This window comes from Crinia signifera, chromosome 1 (assembly GCF_055691185.1).
Source record: "Crinia signifera chromosome 1, ASM5569118v1, whole genome shotgun sequence".
NCBI lineage: Eukaryota > Metazoa > Chordata > Amphibia > Anura > Myobatrachidae > Crinia > Crinia signifera.
The window spans coordinates 353,221,997-353,247,506 of NC_139217.1; the positions used below are offsets into that span (position 1 = coordinate 353,221,997).

The 25,510-nt window shown below is 41.8% G+C and overlaps 1 protein-coding gene across 7 annotated transcripts in view; it reads left to right on the plus strand.

The window, feature by feature from the left end:
* KLHL22 (kelch like family member 22) overlaps positions 1–25,510 on the plus strand; it is a 41,488-nt gene that overhangs the window by 6,320 nt on the left and 9,658 nt on the right. For 5 of the 7 annotated variants that reach the window (XM_083148309.1, XM_083148318.1, XM_083148327.1 and 2 more), the window contains exons 2-4: positions 17,472–17,789; positions 19,712–19,877; positions 23,555–23,779. In XM_083148309.1, the coding sequence (XP_083004435.1) occupies positions 17,563–17,789; positions 19,712–19,877; positions 23,555–23,779 (618 nt within the window). In that variant the 5' untranslated portion in view covers positions 17,472–17,562. Of the gene's footprint in view, positions 1–17,471; positions 17,790–19,711; positions 19,878–23,554; positions 23,780–25,510 lie in introns of those variants that run through there. The other 2 variants (XM_083148362.1, XM_083148358.1) reach the window with 2 other exon arrangements.

The following is a 25,510-nucleotide window of genomic DNA, read 5'->3' on the forward strand; positions in this document are numbered from 1 at the left end:
CGCTCAGCGACCAGATTTTCAGCGATATTTGCGATAATCACTCCCGTGTGTACGCACCTTAACTCTCTGCACATGTTACACCAGCCCCACCTGCAGTGTACTGGTTTTTTTAACTGACATTGGCATATTTATTGAAACGTTGGAAATACGCAAGTGGCGTCTAGCCTCTGCTTTTTCAAATGTGTGTGTGTGTGTATGTGTGTATATATATATATATATATATATATATATATATATATACACGCACCAATCGACGGCTGCAACGGACTCACTTGTAATAAAACTCTCCACACACGGCTTTACTGTCAGCAACGTTTCAATGTGCGTTACATTGTCATCAGGCTTCGATTACAATCGCGGGCGTCGGGGGTAAAAAATCGCGGCCATCGCGGGTACATTAAAATCGGGTGCCAGCGATGACCGCGATTTTCCCATAGGGATCAATGTTAAAAACGGTGATTGACCGCGATTTTAATGTTAAATGCCTCAATGCCCGCGATTTGGCCATAGGAATCAATGTTAAATGGGCCACAGAGCCCTAATAGTCACCGTGAACTCTGAAATGGCCCCCACAAATGTTAATGCCATCCCACGATCAATGTGAACCCGAAGCGTGGCGAGCGGCGGCGGTACGCGTCCTCCGACCTTTTCATGCCCTACTATCCACGTCGGCGTGGAGTTGAGAATAGAATAGTGTGGCGAGCGCAGCGAGCCACCGAGCCCGAAGCGTGGCGAGGGGACGCGGATACCTTCACAGGTAAACGCGTCCCCTCGCGGGCTTCACAGGTGTCCGCTTTTCGCCACGGACACCTGTGAAGCCCGCGAGGGGACGCGTATAACTGTGAAGGTATCCGCGGGGCTCGCTGCGCTCGCCACGCTTCGGGCTCGGTGGCTCGCTGCGCTCGCCACACTATTCTATTCTCAACTCCACGCCGACGTGGATAGTAGGGCATGAAAAGGTCGGAGGACGCGTACCGCCGCCCCTCGCGGGCTCGCTGCGCTCGCCACGCTTCGGGTTCACGTTGATCGTGGGGTGGCGTTAACAATTGTGGGGGCCATTTCACAGTTCACGGTGACTATTAGGGCTCTGTGGCCCATTTAACATTGTTTCCTATGTAAAAATCGCGGGCATTGAGGCATTGAACACTAAAATCGGGTCCAATCTGATTTTTAACATTGGTCCCTATGGGAAATCGCGGGCATCGCGTCGCACCCGATTTTTAGTGCATTCGATGGTCGCGATGGGCGCCCTTCTAGGTAAAGAGTACCTTTTCTTTTTTAATCAGGGCTCCTCGGAGTATCAGATTTTTGTTCACTTCCAAATGTTTCTCAATTATTAAGTAAATTGTGTTTATATATCATGCTTAGGGTCAGTTATATGGTAATGGAATGGATTAACTTCTGTTTGCCCACAATTTACATGTTACATTGGGCATAAATCATTTTAATTGGTCATGGACCATTAATTTAGGGCCCTAGGTGCACACCATTTAGGAACCACTGGTATACGGTGATACCGGTTTATCTTCTATGTAGTCATACTTTTCTAGTTTGTGCTCTGATTGGCAGCATTGTATGTGGCTGATTGGTTGTTAGGACATGAGAAGGATCTTTAGAGGAGGCGTTGAGGGGGGGGACCAGAGGTATCCGTGTACTGGGCCCTGAGATTTCTGTTGCTCTCCCTCTCTATTTTTCAAAGAGCTAATCAACTGATGTTGTAAAAGTTCCCTATATTAGTATTGGAAGGAGATTTTGCCGTAACTGATGCAAAAAGTTTCAGTAAATGATGTAGATCAGGCATGTCCAACATTGGCCCTCCAGATGTTGTGAAACTACACATCCCAGCATCCTTTGCAATAGTTTTAGCATTGTCTGATAGCAAAACTGTGGCAAAACATGCTGGGATGTGTAGTTTCACAACATCTGGAGGGCCAACATTGGACATGCCTGATGTAGATATTCAGTTTGAGTCAGTTCAATAAAACTCAAACATATTGATTTATCAAAAAACAGGTACACCATTGATAATCTGGCACCTAACTGTGCACCCTCCCACCTCCTAAACCAAAATTTCCCACAGTCTGACTCCCTCTCGCAGTCTAACTGACCACCTGCATACTAACCCACCCTGCTGCACCTAAACCATCTGCAGCCTAACTGACTGACGCCAGATGTGTCCGGATTAAAAGATGTGCCATGTTGACGTAAAGTGTAGATAGTTAGATTTGGGTGAGTTATTTTGTTTCTATGCAGGGTAAATACTGGTTGCTTAATTTTTACACTGCAATTAAGATTTCAGTTTGAACACACCTCACCCAAATCTAATCGTTTACATCAGCCCCACCTGCAGTGCACATGGTTTTACCCATTATGGAAACAAATTTGCCCTGGGATCAGGTCTACTCTGAATTAGGACCATATACCATTGCTGAGTGTGTCTGTTCTGAGATACAAGCAAGACTGTACTAGTAGCACCAAGGCAGAGAGAAACAAACCAGGGTGTAAAGTTTCATAACAGTTTTCCTGCTAATCAGTTGAGTCTGATACACTGCCCAGTCTGAAATTGTATGAAAGGAGTTTGTAGTGGATGTTATAATGGTATGGGGCACTCTAATATGGCATAAAATAAACTGTAGGCTAATGTAATGTGGCACAATGTAAACTTGACAGCACTTTAATGTCATATTCTGATCTGCTCATTGTAATGCAGAGGGTACTATAATGGTACATCATAAGAACCGGGGCACTCTTATTTGGCACAATATGAAATAGGGGCAGTATAGTTTGGCATAAAATGAACTGGGGCATTGTAATGTGGCATAATTTGAAATGGAGGGCACTAATTGGTATGGTATGAACATGGGGCCATGTAATGTGGCATAATATGAACTGGGCACTATGTCTTAATGTGAATTTGTGGGTACTGTGTTGAATAATGTGTACTGGTAGCCCTAAAATGTGCCATCATGTGAACTCTAATGCTGGATAAGCAATATTAATATTATAATAAAAATAATAAAATTTGGTACTTGTTTTACTAGCACGGCGCCAGCGATAAAAATTGTATCCATCGGGACCAGCCCGAAATCGCATGCGATTCGATGGACGCGATTTTTACATTGGAATCAATGTAAAATGGTCCCTGAGACCCGATTTTACGATTTTACATTGGCCCCAATGTTAAATGGCCCCCAGACCCCAATTTTTATTGTTTCCCAACCCTGATGGGTCAAATGCCCCCCCCCCCCCCCATTGTTAACGCCACCCCGCGATCAACGCCAACCTGAAGCGTGGCGAGAGCAGCGGTACGCGTCCTCCGACCTTTTCATACCCTCACTATCCACGTCGGCGTGGAGTTGATTTTATATAGTGTGGCGAGCCACCGAGCCCGAAGCGTGGCGAGCGGACGCGCATTACTTCACAGGTATTACGCGTCCCCTCGCGGGGCTCACTGTGCTTGCCAAGCTTCGCGCATGCGATGGACGCGATTTTTTAATTGTTGGGGAAAAGGCTAAAAATAGCCCTGAAATCGCGTCGGTCGCGTCCATCGCATACCTTAAGTTAAGGTATGCAATCACCTACGACGGGCGCCGTGCTAGGAAACAAGTACCTAACATTTTATTTATTTTATTTGTAAAGCACCACAAGTGGTTTGCAATGTTGTACATATGGCACACATTAGAACAATATAGGGTACACAGAACTAGATATTACAATAATGGAAAAAATTACGATTTCATGTAATAGGTAATTAGAACCACAATTCTCAATACACAATAGGACTGAGACGTAAGGGAGCAAATGAGTTGTCCGCATACTATGGGGAATGGGCTGCCGTAGGAAGAGATGTGAGTATAGATGGTCATTGAATAGGAGAGAGTTGTATTTCAAGTGTTAGAGAAGAGGATTGTGAGGACAGGATGGAAGAGGGCCCTTCTCCAAGGAGTTTACAATCCCTATAACCACCTGTCTAATCTTGCTGGTTGGAACAAAAATCTGGTTATATATGAAAGCACATGACAATCTTTGCTCCGAACAGCTGGAAATGGGCAGAAATGTCTGTTTCGTCTGTCTTACGGTGTTTTGGAGCAAATGGTTAATTGTCATTTGTTCCCACACATTATTAGATTTTTGTTCCAACCAGAAAGATTGGATAGATAATCTTATAGTGTGTATCCAGCTTAATGGTTGATAAAATAAACTAGACACAACATGGTGGACAAGTTCACTGTAGCGGTGGTTGCCAAACTTTTTTTTTAAAGTATTGCAGCCTAGAGTATCAGAAATATGTTCACGGTACTCCAAGGCCAATAATTTCTTATTCGGACATTTAGAAAAAAAAATTAAGTAAATTGTGTTTATATGTCATCCCGAAGGCCTCCTTCTGCTAGTGCGATTTGGCCCCTTTCATCCGATTCAGAGGCATCGGGCCAAGGAATCGTATGAAAAGAGCCCATATTACATGTGTTTAACTTCCCATCCTATCTGCAGTCCAGTGTGCCTTGGAGTCGGAGATAGTCATTGCTGCACCAAGGATCCATCAGATCCTGCAGCTAGGAAAAGGATCGCCTAAGATACTGTATGCCAGTGGTTCCCAAACTGTATGCCTAGGCACCCTGGGGTGCCTCGGGACACTTGCAGGGGTGCCTTGGATTGGTGGTCCAGGACAAATTTATAATAGTTCTGGGCAAAGCAATAGGCAAAACCAGAGTTGGTGGCTGCCAATCATGAATTATATGGGCAAATAAAAGCTTATCCTCACTAAGGGCCTTATTTTGGTTCATTCTTTCTGACAAAATCCTTCTTAGATGGACAAAACCATGTGCACTGCAGGGGGGCAGATGTAACATGTGCAGAGAGAATTAGATTTGGGTGAGTAATTTTGTTTCTGTGCAGGGAAAATACTGACTGCTTTATTTTTACACTGCAACATAGATCTCACTTTGAAGTAAAACCCCACCCAAATCTAATTATCTCTGCACATGTTACATCTGCCCCACCTGCAGTGCACATGGTTTTGCCCATCTAAGAAGGATTTTGTCAGAAAGAATGTACCAAAATAAGGCCCTAAATAATTGATCCTAAGGATGACATATAAACACAATTTACTTAATTTAATAGTTTTTCAAAAGTTATCAAAAAGAAACCTTTGACCTAGGGGTTCCGTGGAAAACATTCTGATATTCTAGGGTGCCGTGGTTCAAAAAGGTTTGGGAACCACTGCTGTATGCAAAAGGACCACATAACATAAATTGTATGTGATCCTGCCTCCCAGGAGCTTCTGGGTAAGATGGCGTGGTATCGCCTGCGATTCCTCGCTTTAGTGCATGGGGGCCTTTAGGGCTGATAAGGGACAGGATTAACTTTTGTTTGTCATAAAATTTTAATATGGGAAGCCATAGGCACTAGTTTTGACTATTATACTGAGCAATTTGAATTTCTCCTGGACCACCAACCCGAGACACCCTTGCAAGTGTTTAATTAACTGTTTCATTTAATTATTACACCTCAGAGTCAGTTCTCACATACAACTTTCACCCCTCCTTTTTCTATAATTTAAAATTTCTCTTCTTTATTTTCCTAAACATTTTACACTTTGCTTTATGGAAGTTTTGGTCCTCAATACTATTTCTAGTGTTATTTTATGCTTTAAAGTGTGATTTTTTTTTTTTATGGTTTATTTTGTAATCTGCTCGTTTGTTATGACTAAATAGTGTGTACACACAGTGTAATAGCTTTGCTATTTGATCGGGATCGAATCGCACGGCAAGCCACAACGCATGCATTACATTTTTACTACAGTATATAGTACAGATCTGTACTATATAGTCATTGCTGAACTGTCTATTTGGTTATTCGATTTGTGCTGAATGGGAGTGCGCATCGGGATCGAAAGGTTAAAAATATGTTCGATCTCCATTCGATGCCTAAGCGATCCCGATTCGATTTGGACTATATAGTCCAAATCGAATGGCAAATTGTACAATGGGTACACACCATAAATTTTTTTGTCTGCTTTTTTCTGATTTCTCAATAAGATTATATATATATATATAAATAAACAAGGGCACTACTATGGAGCATACTATTAAGATACTATTAAGATATCTCTAAAGAAGCATTGCATAGGAGCCCCTTCAGTATGCTGCTATGGGGCTCACACCTTTCTAGTGACATGGTGCAGATGTTGACGTTCTCAAATCTTACAAGTTTAGAGTGTTGCAACTGGGTCATATATGGTATATGAAAGTAAAGAAACCAAAAAAGTATTTAGATATTTCATCCTACCAAGTGAAGGTAATGGTGGTGGATGGAAATGGTATGTTAAGGAATACGGTCTTAAATATTAAACTTCAAACATTGTAAAATTGTCATGAATCTTGGTTAGAAATGTGACTATCAGCTGGGATTTGCACTGGGATCAACACCAGCACACTGGTGTTTTTCAATGGTAGCACTCACAAGGAGATTTGGGCTTTGCTGCATGTAGGGGGTGCCCCCCCAGGTTGGTAATTTGTGTGATAGATAAATAGATGTCTGTTTTAGAAATTGAGCAGTAATGCCAACGCCAAAGGAGTAAAGGTGCCCATACACGTACCAATTACCCGGTACTTTTTGTGCTAAAATAGCATCGCATCCCATGCACAACATATGCACAAAGATGCTATTTTAGCACAAAAAGTACCGGGTAATTGGTACATGTATGGGCACCTTAAGTCTATAAAATATTTAGGTCACAAGCCATGGTCAAAAAAGTATTGTACAGTTCGGCGCCTAGGGTTGCTGCTAGAGACAATCAGGAGTGAGCCTGCTCATACAAAGACAGCAATATAATAAATGAGTCAAAAACACTGGAGACCATTCTGTTCTAGCAACTGTTTACGTAGCATAGGCATGTTGGAAACTTCCGCCTCCTGTGATGTCCGCAACACCTAGCCACTACTACTAATACGGGAGAGCGTCACTTGCCTGTCCCAAGGAAGAGGAGGATGATGCCAGCACTAACTTTAATGAAAAACATGTGGGGGATGCATATAGCGAGATGACGACAGCTGATGATGAACCTGGAAAGTTGAAGCGTGTGACGTGGTACAGCAGCTTCTCCATAAACAAATCAGCGCTCCATATCCTAGAAATAACAACCTCCCTGATATATCACCTCATATTGTTGCCATTTTATGTAGTGTTGTAATACTTTATGATTTGATTAAAACAATTAAAATATTTTTTTTTTACAATAAAATATTTTTGAAATATAGGCGCTTTCCATGTGTAGCAGTTCTTCACTCAAAAAGAACCTTTGTTTTTCACGATGGTGTGTTGTATCTGGTTACTGGATAGACGATCGACAGTTGGGGGTTCGACCACTCTTGGTCGACAGTGTCTTGTTAGACGCCTAAAGTTAGTTGACCGCATCTAGATCGACAGTGTTGGGAGTTAGACGTAAGCAGTAGATCAAAGGACACGAGGTCGACAGTTAACACGTCAACATGAGTTTTTCATGTTTATTTGGTGCCAAATGTCACAGGGGTCCCCATGGACACTGAATATGTTCACAGTGTCTCCTGCATCACTTGCTGTGCTTGGGCATGGTGCCTCACTATGCTTGGTACACTATTCGGTACTTGTATACTATCACGGCTCCCACGATGGGCATCGCACAGAGAAAAATCGCATTGCGATGTCATTTTTCACAGAAATCATGGACATGTGTTAAAATCATGTAAAATGCATCCCAAATGTCATTTTTCACACTGTATCACCCCCACTATCAACGCCAACCCGAAGCGTGGCGAGCGCAGCGAGCCCGTGAGGGGCAGTGGTACACGTGATACGACCTTTTCATACCCCCACTATCCACGTCGGCGTGGATCTGAGAATAGAAAGTGTGGCGAGTGCAGCAAGCCACCGAGCCCGAAGTGTGGCGAGCGGACGCGGATACCTGTGAAGCCCGCGAGGGGACACGGATAGCTGTGAAGGTATCCGCGTCCCCTCGCGGGGCTTGCTGCGCTCGCCACGCTTCGGGCTCGGTGGCTCGCTGCGCTCGCCATACTTTCTATTCTCAACTCCACGCCGACGTGGATATGTGGGGGTATGAAAAGGTCGTAGGACGCGTACCGCCGCCGCTCGCCACGCTTCGGGTTGGCATTGATACTGGGGGTGATACAGTGTGAAAAATGCCATTTGGGGTGCATTGTACATGATTTGAACACATGTCCATGATTTTTGTGAAAAATCGCATCGCATGCGATCACACGCGATCGCATGCGATTTTTTTCACAAATTCATTAAAAACCCGCAAAAATCGCATCGCATGCCATAGCATACCATTACATATGGCATGCGATGGGAGCCGTGATAGTATACAAGTACCCACTATTCTAATCTAACTCTATGTCCACTTGGATATTAAAGGTCAAACCTAGTTGGGCTGCACCAAAAAACATGAAATACTTGTGCCAACGTGGTGACTGTCGACCTTGTGTCTGTTGACCTTGTCTCTGTCGATCAAACGCTTGCGTCTAATTCCCATCACTGTCGATCTAGCCGCTGTTGATTATCTTTAGGTGTCTTACTAGACGCCTTCGACCTAGAGTGGTCAGTTCCGTAACTGTCGATCTAGACATCATTGACCCGGTGACCATGTACGGTTGTGTCCAGGCCATGATTAATTCATTAATCCATGCTACCATTTTTCTTGTCTACCATGTTTATATTACAATAAAATGACTGCATTAAAAAGTCACAACTGTTTTGTTACAACACATTGTTGCATCAGTTACAAAGACTAAAGGGGCTATTATTTGTTACAGTAACAAGACCAATTATTCAGGGAGCAATTCATGTGATATTGGGGCAGTTGTATTAAGCCCAGTGAAGAGATCAAGTAGAAGGTGACAACGCAATGCACCAGCTAATCTTTTATGTTTGAAATGTGACAGGAGTTTATTGGCTGGTGCTTTATCACCTTCTAGTTTATCTCTTCACCGGGCATAATACATTTTCCTACCTCAGAATTTGTGAATGGGTTAGTGATATTTTTGTTGTGTCAGTTACAGCTTGTATTCTGTTTGTTTATTAAAATGTAAGCTAAATGAAGGGCTTTCACAGGTCATTATTGTACCACAGCTATACTTTTATTTATCCATAGTTCCCATATAAACATGGTTATAAATATCCAAATGTTCATCAGTTACCATGGAATGACGTTATATATATATATCTCACATGTGTCTATAATGCTGCTAAACACTTCTGTAGCAGGTTGCCTGTAGGAAGGGAGGTTACTGCAACAGTGATGTAGTGACAGCTAGGCAAGCTTGTTTGTGAGTAAGATAATTAAATACACTGCAACAATAATGTAACCGCTTTTTTAAATATACCAAATCTCACTAGGATGCTGTTCTCAGTATAATTGAAGAATGTTATTGGAGTGGAAAGGTAGTGCTTTATTTGACTTTACTTAAATAAGATGTATTGGAATGTCTGGTTATCCAAACATCATACCATCATATCTACACATATATATTCGCGGTTTAGTGGCCATTTAAGTTGTGTGTGTTTGTGTGTGTATATATAGCAAAATCCCCGGAGAGGGAAGGGTGGGAGCGGCACTCTACAGGACTTCAATGGCTGGGTAAATAATGTCACATCACAGGTACAGGGGTGATTGACGTTTCGGTTTAATAAAACCTTTTTCAAGATGATCTTGAAAAAGGTTTTATTAAACCGAAACGTTGATCACCCCTGTACCTGTGATGTGACATTATTTACCCAGCCATCAAAGTCCTGTAGAGTGCAGCTCCCACCCTTCCCTCTCTGGGCAGTATTCAATGAGAATGTTCTCCGTGCATGGAGAGCGTTTTATTTAGCTCTCCATGCACTCTCCATGTTCCGGAGCCTCCTGCTCCCACTATTCAATGTATTGAAGACTCGCGGCGAGTCTTAACCCCTGCAGCGGACGAGCGTCCGCGGCAGGGAGCTAGCAGGGAGCCGGGGGACGGAAGCAGCCAGAGAGATTATAGTCTCCCTGGCTGCTCCAGAGGAATGTGGAGGGGAGGGGGGCTCTCCGGGACCCAGGCAGCACAGGCTGCCCCCCCCCCCTATAGCCAGCGGGGGACCCAGTATTCACTGCACCCGATCGTGCATATTAACGATCGGGTGCAGTGAATATATGAATATGTAATGAGCGGCTCGAGCGCTCCGGCCCCCTGCTGGCTGCACTGTGTAAAAAAAAAATAAAAAAAATAAAATATTTTAAGCACATGAATAAAAATAACATGCCCCTTCACAGAAAAAAAAACTGATTTTTTGACACCAAAATTAAAAAAAAAAACCTTTTAGTTTAAAAGTTCACATTCCAGCTCCCCATCAAAAGATGGAGAATTACTACACGGAGAGACACGGAGAAAATCACTTAGAAAGACGGAGAATATTTCACATTGAATAGGGTTGCTCGCTTTTGGAGAGCAAAATGCTCCGTCCAAGGCGAACAAAGCACAAATTCTCCACAAAACACGGAGAACTTTTCTCATTGAATACTGCCCTCTGGGGATTTTGCTGCATACTGTGTGCTGGGGCACTCTTGAGCGGACACCTAGGCACAGTTTGACTGGTCACCTTTGCTATATATATATATATATATATATATATATATATATATATATATATATATATATATATATATAACTGCAAAATCATAGTCAATATTGGTTAGTACATACTAACACACAGCAGCCAGGAAAATCGCACATCAGCCCAGGGTTTTCATACACTCTAGCCGTGGTTAGTTTTATTGTGCAGTATAAAAACAAAACATAAAAATACATTGTAGTCTGTTTGGGCACTAAAGGTGCCCAAACACGGAGTGATGTGCTTCGTACTTTTTGTACTAGATCTCATTGCATCTAGTACAAAAAGCATGCAATGTGCTACAGCAGATGCCATGCAATCTAGTACAAAAATTACGGGCTGCAAATATAGTTTGTACTATGTGATCACACAGGCAAAACGTGCAGTGTATGGGCATCAACTAAATATGATAGATTCCCTCTCTTACATTGTTGGTACCAATGCTTTTACAACAAACACAGACTTATACATAGTACTTCTCATAGTTCTTCTTTCTCTAAAGTTGCATAGTTTCTCTCATGCACATTTAACTTTCTGATTAAATAGATAAGAGGATGTTCTTCACCCTCTGATTTCTGGGACAGGATCACAAATATCCCTTCATCTTTTGCATCCGTTTTCACCAAAAATTATCTTTGAAAGTCAAACATCATCAGAACTGGTCTGCTTCTGGACTCCATTTAACGATAACTTTCTGTTTGCCCTTAGTAAGGTCTGTCCGTGGGACAGCAATGGTGGTAAAATTGGTTTACAGCTACTGTAATTTTGGATTGCCTCGATTTTATTAACTCTGGGTTTTAACAAACCTCTATCAATGGTGTATCCAAGATACTTTACTTCATTCTTCCCTAGACAACATTTTTTTGGGTTGGCTGTTAATCAAGCCTTCTGAGTCCGAACACTGCTTGCAAGACCTCAAAACAGGCAAATAGATGATTGCATCATCCAAATAAGCAGCATTATAATATCTATGGGGCCTTAGAATGCTATCCATCATCCTTTGCAAGGTGGAGGGTGCTCCATATAACCCAAATGGCAACATCTTGTATTGGAACAACCCTTCTGGTACAGAAAAGCTGTCTTTGGCATTCTCAGTAAACGGCATTTGTCAATATCCTTTGGTTAAGTCTAGAGTGGTGAAGTACATTGCAGTTCCTAATCTTTTAATAAGTTTATCCACCCGTGTCATTGGATAGGCATCAAACTTCAACACATTATTCAAGACGGGGAAATTATCGCACAAGTGCAAACTCCGGTCCGGCTTCGGATTAAGCACGTTAAGTTCAATCAAAGCGCGTTAAGTTCAAATTTTACATTTCTTTAGACACTGATTCCTGTATGGATTCTGGTATTCTATAGGGATTTAGGTTAACCTTAACCCTTGGGTCAGTGATTATGTCATGTTTAGTGACTTGTTTTATGTGGTATAACCAAAAACGAATCCTTTTCTTTTTTTTATGAGAAATAATTTTGCCTACTGTTGAAGGGTTTTAGCAATTTTTACTTTGGAAACCAAAGGTCAAAACCCAGTTTACTGGAGCTACTGGGGTGGCTAACATAGCTTCCCTAGCCTTCCAAGATTTTATCACATTAACAAGGAACATCTATTCTGGCTTTTTTTTCTTAGGCTGGTATACTTTATAATTAACCTCCCCCACTTTTTCTAGGATATATAATGGTCCAAAAGTTTACGTTCTATTGTTGGAACCAAAACGAGCACTCTGTCCTAGGGAGGAAAGATGCATAGCTGGGCATTGTTATTGTACACATGCTGCTTTTCCTGGTGGGCCTTTTTAAGCTGCTCTCTCGCTATTGGCACCACTGCAGCAATCCTTTTCTGCATCTGCAAAACATTCTTAGTAAAAGTTTTATATGGACTGGAATGATCCTTTTGGCAATGTCCAGTAATCCCCTTTGGTGTCTCACATACAACAAATCAAATGGTGAAAACCCTGTTGAGGATTGTGGAACCTCGCGTATGGCCAGCAGTAGTAAATAATCCCATTCTCTTCCATCTTTATCCACCACTTGGGGGGTTAATACATGGAAGTTCTTAACTGAGTAATTTCAAACAGGCAGCATAATTCTTTTATGTTTTTGTCTGCATAAATAGCTTAACCGGATCAGTCTGGATTTCCTTAGGTTTTCCCAACCTGGTAAAGACATACTGGGTGAAATTTAATAGGGCGAGAGATTCAGAAAATGAGAGATTTGGTAAGAAATCTCCAGGTTTTTTTAAAGTAGCAATCATTTACACTGCAAACTTAAACTGGTTTTGAAGTGTAATATGATTTCCACTTTAAAAAAAAATTGGAGATTTCTTTACAAATCTCTCACTTTCTTAATCTCTCAGCCTATTAAATTTCCCCCACTAGGTCTTAGTGGATGTATTGTGCAATGGTATCGCTTCCAGGTATCTGGTAGCGAAATCCATTATCACCAAAATGTATTGATGGCTGTTGGTGGATTTTATTGGAGATCCAACCAAATCCATAGTTATTCTTTCAAGTGGAACCTCCGTAACGGGACATGGAGACTTTCACAATGTGGCATTGGAGTATTTTACTGGCATTTAGGGCACAATATTAAGAATATCGTTTTATGGACCCACGGACAGAAATACTACTGTTATATTCTCTGGGTTTCTTTCGTACCCCTAGATGACCTGCAGTTGTGTAACCATTAACTAAGTCTAATACCGTTCTTCTATATGACTCGGACTACCAGTTGCCCCACAATATCTTCCCCTTTCTTAGCACCTTGATACAAAAACTCCTGACATGAGTATATGACAATCGACTGTCAGGGTCTTCAGGGCTTCCATCAATCACTTTTACATTCTCTCTAGCTCTTTCCAGAATAGGGTCATTCAAATGCTCTAGATTCTTACAGGTGCAGTCACTAATTAGCCATCTCAGACTGAAGAGCTAAAAACCCCTGAATCAGTTTTGGCTAGAGGCCTTAATTCTCTTGCACATCCATACCCACATGACCCGTTATCTGGCTTTTTTCATAAGCCCCAAACTCTACTAAAGTCTTTTTAGCAGAAATCAACATTTCCTGGAAGTTTAAATCGCATAGTTCAAATACCTGGGACAATCATATCTCTTTACCAGTGCTTTTATCACATTTTGTAGTCAAAAAGCATAATCTAGAGCTCAAAGCCAAAAAACATCTAAGGTTCCTGCTCCTGCTATCTACCTCGTGTCATCCTTTATAGCATTTGAACCTGATCTTATGTACTGAATTTGTTCTGAATCATTTATTTCTACATTTTTACACTCTGGTAGAATGAGAGTAGGGAAATATCCCCTCTATTTGTACTAAATACCATTTACAGTATATCATTATGGAATACTGACCCTAATAACTTTGTCGAGATTCTGGTGAAATATCCTGTCCAGGTGGGCTTTATCCTGCCCATCCAGTGGTGTGACAACACATGACATATCACTGAAATGATGCCCTTCATTGACTTCCTTCACTGGCACTTGTTTTACCATGGTGTAAGCCTTTGACAGGTTTTGCTAGCCATTTATACCTAAGGGGCTTCACAACCTCTCTGACGCAATCCTTGATGGAGTTCTATTTCCTGTCTCATTTATCATTCTTTTGCCCTAATTATTGTCACCCAGGGCCGGATTATAATTGGGGCACAGGGGGTCAGTACCTCTGGGTCCCCTCTATCTAGGGCCCCCCTGTGGTTGGCATGTATTTGAAAAAAAAATATATATATTTTTTAAGCTAATGGTTTTGTGCATGAGAGTGGGGTAGTGCTGCAGCTTCACCTATTTGCCAATGTGACAATGATTAATGGCGCTGATCATCAGGAGTCAAGGCACACTGACTGCACAAGTGTGCAATGCATTACTGGGAGTTGACTAAGTCCCATAAGAATTTGCACAAGAGGTCAGAGGCTGAGAGGCTTGCGCTGAGCTTTGCTTGGTGGAGCTCATCATATGCTTCTCAGGCCCATGAAGGATAGCAGCAGCAGTTGCCTTGTCATGGGAGGGTTCTTAATCAGAGGCAGTGCTGAGCCTGTCAGGGCTCCTACAGAGTAAGGCACAGAGGGACAAACACAGGATTTTCATGCAGTGTGTGTGTGTATGTATATGTGTGTATATATATATACACACAAAAAGACCTGCACTCTCACCCTCAAGGAGTTAACCGCTGGGGTGCCGTCTATGTAGCCGAGTTCAAAACGGACCCAGCTATATGTATACAGAGACTTTTCCCAAGTAGGGAAAAAACAGCACTCACCAGACTTAAGCAAAGTTTTCAAAGGTTCAAAGTCCCGATAGTTTTAATAAGGTACACGCTTACCGACGTTTCGGTCCCTTAGGACCATTCTCAAGGCAGCAGGGTACAGTCAGAATCACAGCAGCAGCACTAGAAGCGAAACAGGGACAAGTGAGCGTTGTTCCGGGTCCCGCTTATATGGGGAGTGTGACCTCCCACCACCTGATTGCGCTCCAGCCGCTGGAACGCAAAACGTCACTTCCGGGTAAACCGGAAGTGCGCGGCCGCGATGTAGAAGCGGCGCTGATCGCTAAATACTGCGATCAGCCGGTGGCCAGCACTATGTAAAGGTGCCCAATCGACAAGCGCACCAGGCGGGTGGCTCATGTTGGTAAACGGGGGTGTCACTACGTGTACATGAAGGCGTGTAACGCCAGTGTCACACAGCATCAGCCGCTGATTGGCTGGTGCGGGTCACATGTCCAAATATTATGAAGCTGTCAAATGCCGATGGATAACCTCATACTACATAGTGCTGCAAGCGGGACCCTAGACAACAGGCATAGGGGGGAACATGAGATGCATATCATAATAGAAAAAATGTGTGACCAGTGTTACAGGCAATAGGAAGAAAATCAAAAAATATCACCGCAGACACATGTCTGTAAAAAACAAAAGTTTAAAGTGTAAGCATGGCGATGTGCCACCTTGGCGCATGCGCAGTGCAGAGTACATAGTGCATCGAGAGGTCAATCAAGTTATGTGGGGAGGGGCTCCTTGTCCACCCTCAGATAGTGGGGCTATTATTATAGCGCCAGCTTGGTATGATAGCCCCACTATCTGAGGGTGGACAAGGAGCCCCTCCCCACATAACTTGATTGACCTCTCGATGCACTATGTACTCTGCACTGCGCATGCGCCAAGGTGGCACATCGCCATGCTTACACTTTAAACTTTTGTTTTTTACAGACATGTGTCTGCGGTGATATTTTTTGATTTTCTTCCTATTGCCTGTAACACTGGTCACACATTTTTTCTATTATGATATGCATCTCATGTTCCCCCCTATGCCTGTTGTCTAGGGTCCCGCTTGCAGCACTATGTAGTATGAGGTTATCCATCGGCATTTGACAGCTTCATAATATTTGGACATGTGACCCGCACCAGCCAATCAGCGGCTGATGCTGTGTGACACTGGCGTTACACGCCTTCATGTACACGTAGTGACACCCCCGTTTACCAACATGAGCCACCCGCCTGGTGCGCTTGTCGATTGGGCACCTTTACATAGTGCGGGCCACCGGCTGATCGCAGTATTTAGCGATCAGCGCCGCTTCTACATCGCGGCCGCGCACTTCCGGTTTACCCGGAAGTGACGTTTTGCGTTCCAGCGGCTGGAGCGCAATCAGGTGGTGGGAGGTCACACTCCCCATATAAGCGGGACCCGGAACAACGCTCACTTGTCCCTGTTTCGCTTCTAGTGCTGCTGCTGTGATTCTGACTGTACCCTGCTGCCTTGAGAATGGTCCTAAGGGACCGAAACGTCGGTAAGCGTGTACCTTATTAAAACTATCGGGACTTTGAACCTTTGAAAACTTTGCTTAAGTCTGGTGAGTGCTGTTTTTCCCCTACTTGGGAAAAGTCTCTGTGTATATATATATATATATATATTATATGTTTATATTAATCCATCCCCCCCCCCCCCCTGCAAGTGACCATTGACCAAGTTTATACTGCTTTTACTCTGTGTTTTGAGAGTGTAATTCTCCCGTGCAGTTTGTGGCCAGTAATGACAAGTAGGAGGGGGCTCCCCGATCTAAAGTGCCCTGGGCCCCCCGAAGGCTTTGTTGTCACCCCAGCATGTAAAACTTGTTCTTCCTAAGCTGTACCTGGCATGAATATAGTTAATACCCAGGATAAAATATCCCTCGTTGCTAATGTCATCCTCCTCACCCTTTCTTACCTTCCCTTCCCATGCTGTTTAAATAATTGCTGACCTAGTGTTCTTATTGGGTTACAAGGTTAATTAACTGTAAGCCTGTACCTCAACCATTCTAACTTCCTGTTAATCTGATGTTGTGTATCTGACCACCAAGACTATAAACATAAAAACAAACTGTTGCTACTCATTTCTTGCATAGCATTTGTTTTGTTAAAGCCAATGTTTCACACATTTTTGTTGCTTCCTGTACTTTTTGTTTTTAGATTTAATAATAAACACTGTAAGAGCAATAATGCATGATAACATAGAGCAATGGTTCCCAATCTGTGCTCCATCACATCCTACGGGAGTTGCAGGGGTGCCCTGGTTTGCCCTGGTCCATGACTAATTCATATTATTTAGGACCAATGTAATAAGCAAATTGTGGACAACCAGAAGTGAATCCTGTCCATTACTACACAATTGACCCTAAGGATGAAATCTAAATGCAATTTACTTAATGGCATATTTTGTTCTGATCAATGAGAATTTTTAGACCTAGGGGTACCGTAAAAACAATTCTGGTACTCGGGGGGGGGATGAATCGAAAATGTTTTTCATTAAAAAAAAGTATTTTATTAATTTTTCAGTCAAATATTTTCTTTCAAATTCACAGATACACCGGGGGTCTCTAATCACAAAACAGATGTAAAATGTTTTCGTAAGGATGATTGATTGGTCTTGGATTCAGAACATTTCTGGAAAAGATGGCAGAAGACCTTGAGGTGTCGAAGCCAGATCATGTACCCAAGGAGCAAACACTTACACAGAACACCTGCAAAACCTATAGAAGTAGAGGGCACTCTCAAGCTCTCCTTAGTGGTCTGGTGGGTCTCCGTGATGGAGGTATATTGTTTGATGTTGTACTTAAGTTGGAGGGGAAGTCTGTAGAAGCTCATCGGATTCTCTTAGCTGCATCTTGTGATTATTTCAGGTACAGTATGTTTTCTTATTTCAAAGTTATTTCTTAGTATTGTACTGTATCTTAGTACTTAGTATCTGCAGCCATTATTTGCACGTTAGCTATGTTTTCATAGCAGTATACAGATGGCCTTGATGCCAACAGTGGCATCCCAACAATACAAAACCTGATGGATCTCAGTAAGTATTTAAACCTTAGCTCACCCCTCACAAAGCCTAACTGTAACCCTCTCCCAAGTGCCTAACCCCAGTACTGCCAATGGGATCCCACTGTTGGTATTCTGTCGGGATGGAATTGCAACCTATTATTGACAACCTTTATTATAATGCAGATTTTTATTTTTGGAGACATTCATTTTGTTATCTACTCATTCTTGTGAAATGCAAAATGTGGTGTTATGCTAAGTTGTTGGAGTATAAATAAATTGATTTGTATTATAAGCCTTTTATTTATAGTGTATTTTTATTAATCTAATGAAAAACTTATGCAAATAATAACTCCAACATGCCTGCTTTCTTATGGGGATGCCCAGTGTTTTTCTGGGCGCACCCACCATTTTAGTGTGCACACCCAGGAAACGCTGGGAGTCCCCATGCAGCAGCCCACTATTCTCCAAAAGGCATTCTACACACAGCAGGTCTGCACATGCGTATTTTCACCCATACGCATGTTCAGACCAGCATCATCGTTCCCCGGATTGAGTTCGGGATAGACCCATCAAACATGAATTAGCCCCTTGATCACCCGCATCCTCTAAATTGACTACAGTTTTAGAAATATTGAATGACTTAGGGGTGTGGGTCATTAGGTAGACAGTCGACCACTATTGGTTTACATGGTTAAAATGCCAACACAATGAAAATGTCGACATAACCATGGTGGACACAGGAAAAGGTGGAAACAAGCTTTTTTTGTGTCTATGTTAACATATGACAACATGGACACTGTATAAGTGTACAGCTTCTGCTCGCCATGCTTCAGGCACACTTTTATATACTCCCTCTATGCCCACTGGTGAAGTATGAATAAGTCGGTTAAAAAACCCCCCACAAAAAACATGAAAAACGCATGTTAACCTTTTGTGTGTCAACCAGTGAGTGTCAACCTAGACACTGTTGACCTAATAACCATATACCGTAAATTAGGGTGTTTCCAAAAATGGGAAGAGTTTGTGTTTTATGGATATCTGTCATCTGACAACTAGTGTGATGCCCCCTAAGCTGCAGAATGATTTACATTCTGCCGATGTTTGGAGGTTGGTGAAGAAGCAGCAAAACAGCACTCCAAAAATATGGGGGCATGTCGGACCCATTTTTTGGGCTTGTCAAGGCCAGTGTCTGTGTCATCCACCATGTGGCCAAGTTGTGAATCCTCTGAATGTTATTCTAGTCTCGCTTCTTAGTAAGTTCACAAGAAAAGACTTGATACCGCACCTTATGTATTAAAAAAAACAAAAAAAACAATGTTGTTAGGAAAAATGCCAAGGGAATGCTTGAGCTGCTGATATTGGGGGTTATTCTGGTTCACTCCATCTGGCAAATTCCTTCTCAAATGCACAAAACAATATGCACTGCAGGTGGGGTAGATGTAACTTGTGCAGAGAGAGTTAGATTTGGGTGGGGTTTTACTTCAAAGTGAGATCTATATTGCAGTGTAAAAATAAAGCAGTCAGTATTTTCCCTGCACAGAAACAAAATAACTCATCCAAATCTAATTCTCTCTGCACATTTTACATCTGCCCCCCTCCCCCCCTGCAGTGCACATGGTTTTGTCCATCTAAGAAGGAATTTGCCAGAAGTGAACCAGAATAACCCCCATTATCATCAAAGATTCTGATCTTAAAATAATAATGATTGCAGCAGAGGTCTGGCTTAGACCATGTTGAGTTTGTTATGTTATTTTAATTTTTTTTAATTCTATGTATGTTTTATTAGAGGTATGTTTGCAGGAGGGTTACGAGAAATGGATCAAAGTGAGGTGCAGATCCATGGCATCACTTACAATGCTATGTGCAAAATCCTGGATTTCATATACACATCTGAGCTGGAACTCGGTGTACACAATGTTCAGGAGACACTTGCTGCAGCTTGCCAGCTTCAGGTGGGTGCAAAAAAACAAAGGGAGATGGGTGGGACTTTTGAAGTGCCACATTAAAGATATAAAGTATGCTTATGTGGGTTTTTTATTATTATTACAGTAATAAACTAGGTTTAAGTATGGTTAAAATTTGGAAAAAGTTTTCTACTGTATTAAAGACATTTGCTATAATATTAATATTAATTGTATACCATATTTACCAAGAGAGTACTGCTCAGTCAAGCCAATGAATATCTCTTTGGATGTGCCATTTCTACGTAATAATTTGTCGATGCGAAGGGATATATAAACATTTAGGGAAATATTTGAAAGAGCTGTATTTATTTTGTTTAATGCAGCGGTTAATCTGGCTGCTGTGGTGAGTGCCGTGACTCTGGGGTGCTCTGGGTGACTTACATGGGAGTTACTGGTTGGTGGTCCAGGACCAAATGAAATAATGGTCAATGTCATAAGCAAAATCTGTGCTAGTGCATGCCATTTATTAAATATGCTGATAAACAGAAGTGCATTTTTGATTAATTCTCAATAATAAAGTTTTAGTCAATGAAAAAAAATGAAAAAATGCAGAGCGCCATGATTCAAGAAAATTTGGGAACTGCTGGTTTCATTTGTCAAGTGTGTCAATATATGTCCAGGAGTCACACTGAGTGCAAAACCAGAGCATTTTCCTCTTGCAAGTCAAATAGTCTCTCCCATATGTCTTCTGCTTCTGGATATCCAATACTCCTGATACGAAAAAAAAAGTCCTGCCTCTGGTAATTAACGCACACGGTTCACACACCATTGTACATTAGAGCAGCCGTATACCTTTATCGGTCACATTGCTTTTATACTTTACAAGAAAATATTTTTCATCATGCTGCAGTACACCATCAGATGCCGCCAATTGATGGTTATGGTCGGTCTGATGTTGCCAAATGGCCACAATGTCTGAATTTCAACAGATTTATGAGTTGACATAAAAAAAATAATTCTTACGTAGTTGTAGCCATTTGGAAACAATATAGATAAAGTTAAGGATACTCTGAATGTATGTTTGACTATAACCAGTGCAACTATGAATAGACGCCCATGTCTAGCTAGCCCTACCTTGTTACCATCCTGGAACACCCCCTGAAATTCCAGTTCTCTGGGGGATATTTTCTAAGCCTGTCCGTGCCTGTTTGGCATCAATAAGAATGGATACGAACGGTATCAGCCACAATACTAGGGCAGGCTATGCTCAGGGAGAGACCCTCACAACCTTTTATTTTTAACTCTTACCATGCAGCTTACTGATCTGTGCATGCTTCTGCAAATACGAATGCAAAAGATGCCGTATTTTCCATTAATATTTTTATCTTCATTTGCCTCCGAATTCGCTCAAACGAATGGTCGTAAATTTGCTGATCTGAACTGTGTGGCCATATACGTCCAAGTTCTATCGATGGTCTATTCATTCGATCTTAGTACATTTTCCTGTCTGTGTCCAAATTCAGATTTTGTCCCCCGGCTGTAATCATCTGGATGCATGTGCAATGCGACTCAGAATTATGAGAATTGCGACTCAGATGAATGTGCAGACTTAACTTGCATCCCACGTCAGCACTGTGTCCACCTCTGAATCAGGTCCTGAGTATCCAAATAATTATGTCCACCACAGTGGCCGTAACTAGACTTTTTTTGGTGTCCTCTGCCAGAAAGAGAATGTCCTGACATGAAGGTAGAAGTGCCCACCTTATTATCCTTTCTATGCCAGCAGCCATCACCTGCCCTCTCCTCCATTGTCCTCTTCTCACTATGGGATGTGCTAATGTATAAGCATGAGGAATTAGGTATCATGGATAATACACATTCTATGTCAGTATAACCAGCACATATTACTGCTTATCTTATTGTATTGAATTACATCCTGTGATTAAACCAGCAATTATCAATGCTTACTTTAGATGATAACATCTGCCAGGTATTGTTAGGGATCATAAGAAATTTCTTAATGTTATTGACTAGACTATTGTAGTGTATTGATTAAGAACATAAATCAGCAAATACCGCTGCTTTACTTAATCTTATTGCATTGCTGTTGATGATAACCTTTGCCAAGGATTGTTAGTAAATGCTAGAAATTAGCGCAAATACTAGATTATATAATAGCGATTGGAAATACATGCAATAATTGTCATTATAAACCACATTTATTACTACTTCTTTTAGTGTATTTTGTGGTCAGAATCCGTGAATTGAGGGTTTCTATCATTTTTTTGTTGATCCCTTTCCCAGGCAATGAGGGAACAGGGATTTGCCCCGATACTCCCCTGATATGAGCCCCTTAAGGTCAGCTGCTATGTATAGGCACAATTATGTTTTCTTTGGTATTGGATTGGAGCTGCAAGCAAAGGAATGAAAACAGTATAACATTGTTTTCTTAAATACGCCATTATGGTCCAGAATACATGTACTATACATTACAATAGAAAAAATATATTCGCCTTAATGATTTTTCTTAGGATATTGTGCCTTAATACTGTGTATATAAAATTCCTCTAAAATCCTATATAATATTCCTATATACACTGCCTTATATTTTATGTCCAATATAACCATATTTGTGTTTACAATTGTAACTAATTGATCATACATTACATATACCCCATACATGCCGCTCTGGTATATTAGGCTATAAGCAGTGTCAGACTGGGGCATGAAGGGTCCACCAGGGGAGAATGCAGTGGTAGGGGCCAATGTTACAGGCTTGGCTAACAATAAGAGTGCGTAGTCACAGCCACTTTATGTATGCATAGTAAATATTCCTAGAGCATGCATGGTAACAGCACTGCACTGTATAAAATAGCCATAGTCCTGTGCTATATAATTTATACATATAGTATAGTATATATACACATCACATTCTGGAACCTGATTCCTAGAGGAGGGGGTGGGCACTCACGCAGTGGTGCCCACTGGGGTTTCCCTTGCACCCTGTGGGTCAGGCCGACTCCGGTAGTAACAGAAGTATCCTGGGCAGATCTGTCTTACACATAAACAGGGGTGCCAGATGGTGCCGAATCCAAAGGTCAGTAGACCGACGTCGGAATCCCGACTGTTAAAACCCGACAGTCGGGATCCCAACTGGCAAGGGCTAGACTTCCTCATATGTTGTTCCCCCATAAAGGGAGAATAAAACTTTGGCGAGCGCAGAATCCTGGCAGTTGGGAATCTGACCATCAATCCCAACTATCAGGAGGTCATACCACCATACCCCTTTACCAGTACAGAAGAAAAGAAAAAGGCACACAGTGGTGCACAAGCCACATACAAAAATATAAAAAAAAATGGAGGCAAAAAAAAGGGAAGCTGTCCCAAAAAATACAATAGTAAACAAAAAGTTAAATACTAAAGATATCCTTTCATATTAAAAGCTGATAAAATAAGCATTCATGGGAGAAGAGTGAGGGTGAGTAAGAGGAGAAGAGAAAAAGAGTGGGAAAGGACTGAACTGAGAAGAGGAGATTGCCACAAAACATCTAGTGACTTCATATTGCTCTGTTATAAGTTGGCAGTGCTTTAGAATTTTAATTAGTACAAAGTGTATGCAGCACAATACCAAATGGAAAGTCACATTTTCAGAGATCTGGACTTCTATCAGGCAATTTGAAAAATACTTTTAAATACCTTTGTAAACGAGCGGCTTTTTGTTTCAGATTGCTGAAGTCATTAATTACTGCTGTGACTTTCTAATTTCGTGGGTGGATGAGGAAAATGTTGTGGAGGTGTACAAGCTGGCTGAGCTCTTCCACCTGAGTCATCTTAGTGAGCAACTGGATTCATTTGTGCTGAAAAATTTTATCACATTCTCACGCACACAAATATATAGGCAGCTTCCACTGGAGAAAGTGTACTCTCTACTTAGCAGCAACCAATTGGAGGTAAGATGATGAGGAGCTTTCTCCATTTCCAGTACAGGCCTGTGATCAATGACCAGTGCATCTACATGGTACAGCATTACAGACAGCATGGATGGCATACTGGATAACATTACTACCTCACAACACTGAGGTCATGACTTCAATTCCTGGTCGTGGCTTATCTGTGTGGAGTTTGTATAGCCTTACCATTTTTGTGTGGAAAAAGCACTGGTAGGATTAGTGGCTAAATCCTTGCTTGGGGTGGATAGCAACGATGTAGTAACACAATAGGGAAACCACTCCACCAGACTACCTGCTTTTTAAGATATAAATATCTGTAATCCACTGACAGACATATGATGATTGCTGTTTTAATATTAGCAGTGGATCTCTTATAGGGTGTGGGTTTTTAAATAGATAGATAGCTAAGAGGTCAACCTGCAATAGGCCAACAGGACCAAAGGGTCCATATGCAATAGGTCGACAGGGTCAAAATGTCGACATGATAAAGGTAGACACATGATAAAGGTAGACTTGAGTTTCACATTTCACAACGGTTGACAGTGACCCCCATTGAGTGTAATACATCCCCTCGCATGGCTCGCTACCCTCGGCACAATAATATATTCTCCCTCTATGCCGACATGGGTGGTAAAGTAAGAACAAGCCGGTAGAAAAAGAAATCATGAAAAACTCATGTCGACCTTGTCATATGTCTACCTTTTTAATATTGACATTTTTACCCTGTCGACCTATTGCATGTCGGCTTGTTTGGGGTAGGCCTAGCGACTGTCTATCTAGACACTGTAGATGTATCAACCGGAACCACTCTTATGGAGCACTGTGTCATTTCTAAGTAAGCATATTATTAAATAGCTGGTATACAGTCCTTAGGTCGACATGCATGTGGTCAACCACTGAAGGATGACACATGAAAAAGGTTGACATTACTAAGGTCGACAGGGTCAAAAGGTTGACACAAGCATAATGTCAACAGTCAAACGGTCAACATGAGTTTTTCACTTTTTTTGGGGGGGGGGGGGGGGGACCACGCAGATAGTATTTCATAGCCTACCATCAACTATGGCATGGAGGGAGATTATAATAGTGTGCCGAGCCTGAAGCATATCGAGCGCAGCGAGCCTGAAGCATATCGAGCGCAGCGAGCCATGCGATGGGATGTGACCTTTTTTGACTGTCGACCTTCACATTGTCACATTGTCGACCATAATGCTTGTGCCGACCCTTTGTCTCTGTCAACCTTAGCCATGTCGACCTTTTTTCATGTGTTGACGGAAGCCCTGTGGTCGACCCAATGCATGTTGACCTTAATTTGGTCAAACCAATGACCCATAGCTAAAATTACTACCTCACAACACTGATATCATGAGTTCTATTTCTGGTCGTGGCTTATCTGTGTGGAGTTTGTATATCCTTACCATTTTTTGTGTGGGAAAAGCACTGGTAGGATTAGTGGCTTCTGAGCAAAATAAAAATAACTTTGTGTGTGTGTGTGTGTGTGTGTATATATGTGTGTACGCTGACAAAAAAATAATCCTAGTGCATGTGTGTACGTGAGATAGGATAAATAGTCTGTAAACTACACTAGGGCAGGGACAAATGTGATTGACTGAAATATTCTCTGTGGAATATGTGTGTGCTATCTAAGTAACTGTTAAGTACATATTTAAATCTGTACAATATAATACTAAAAGAAGCATTTATTTATTTATTTACAGTTTCTTATATAGC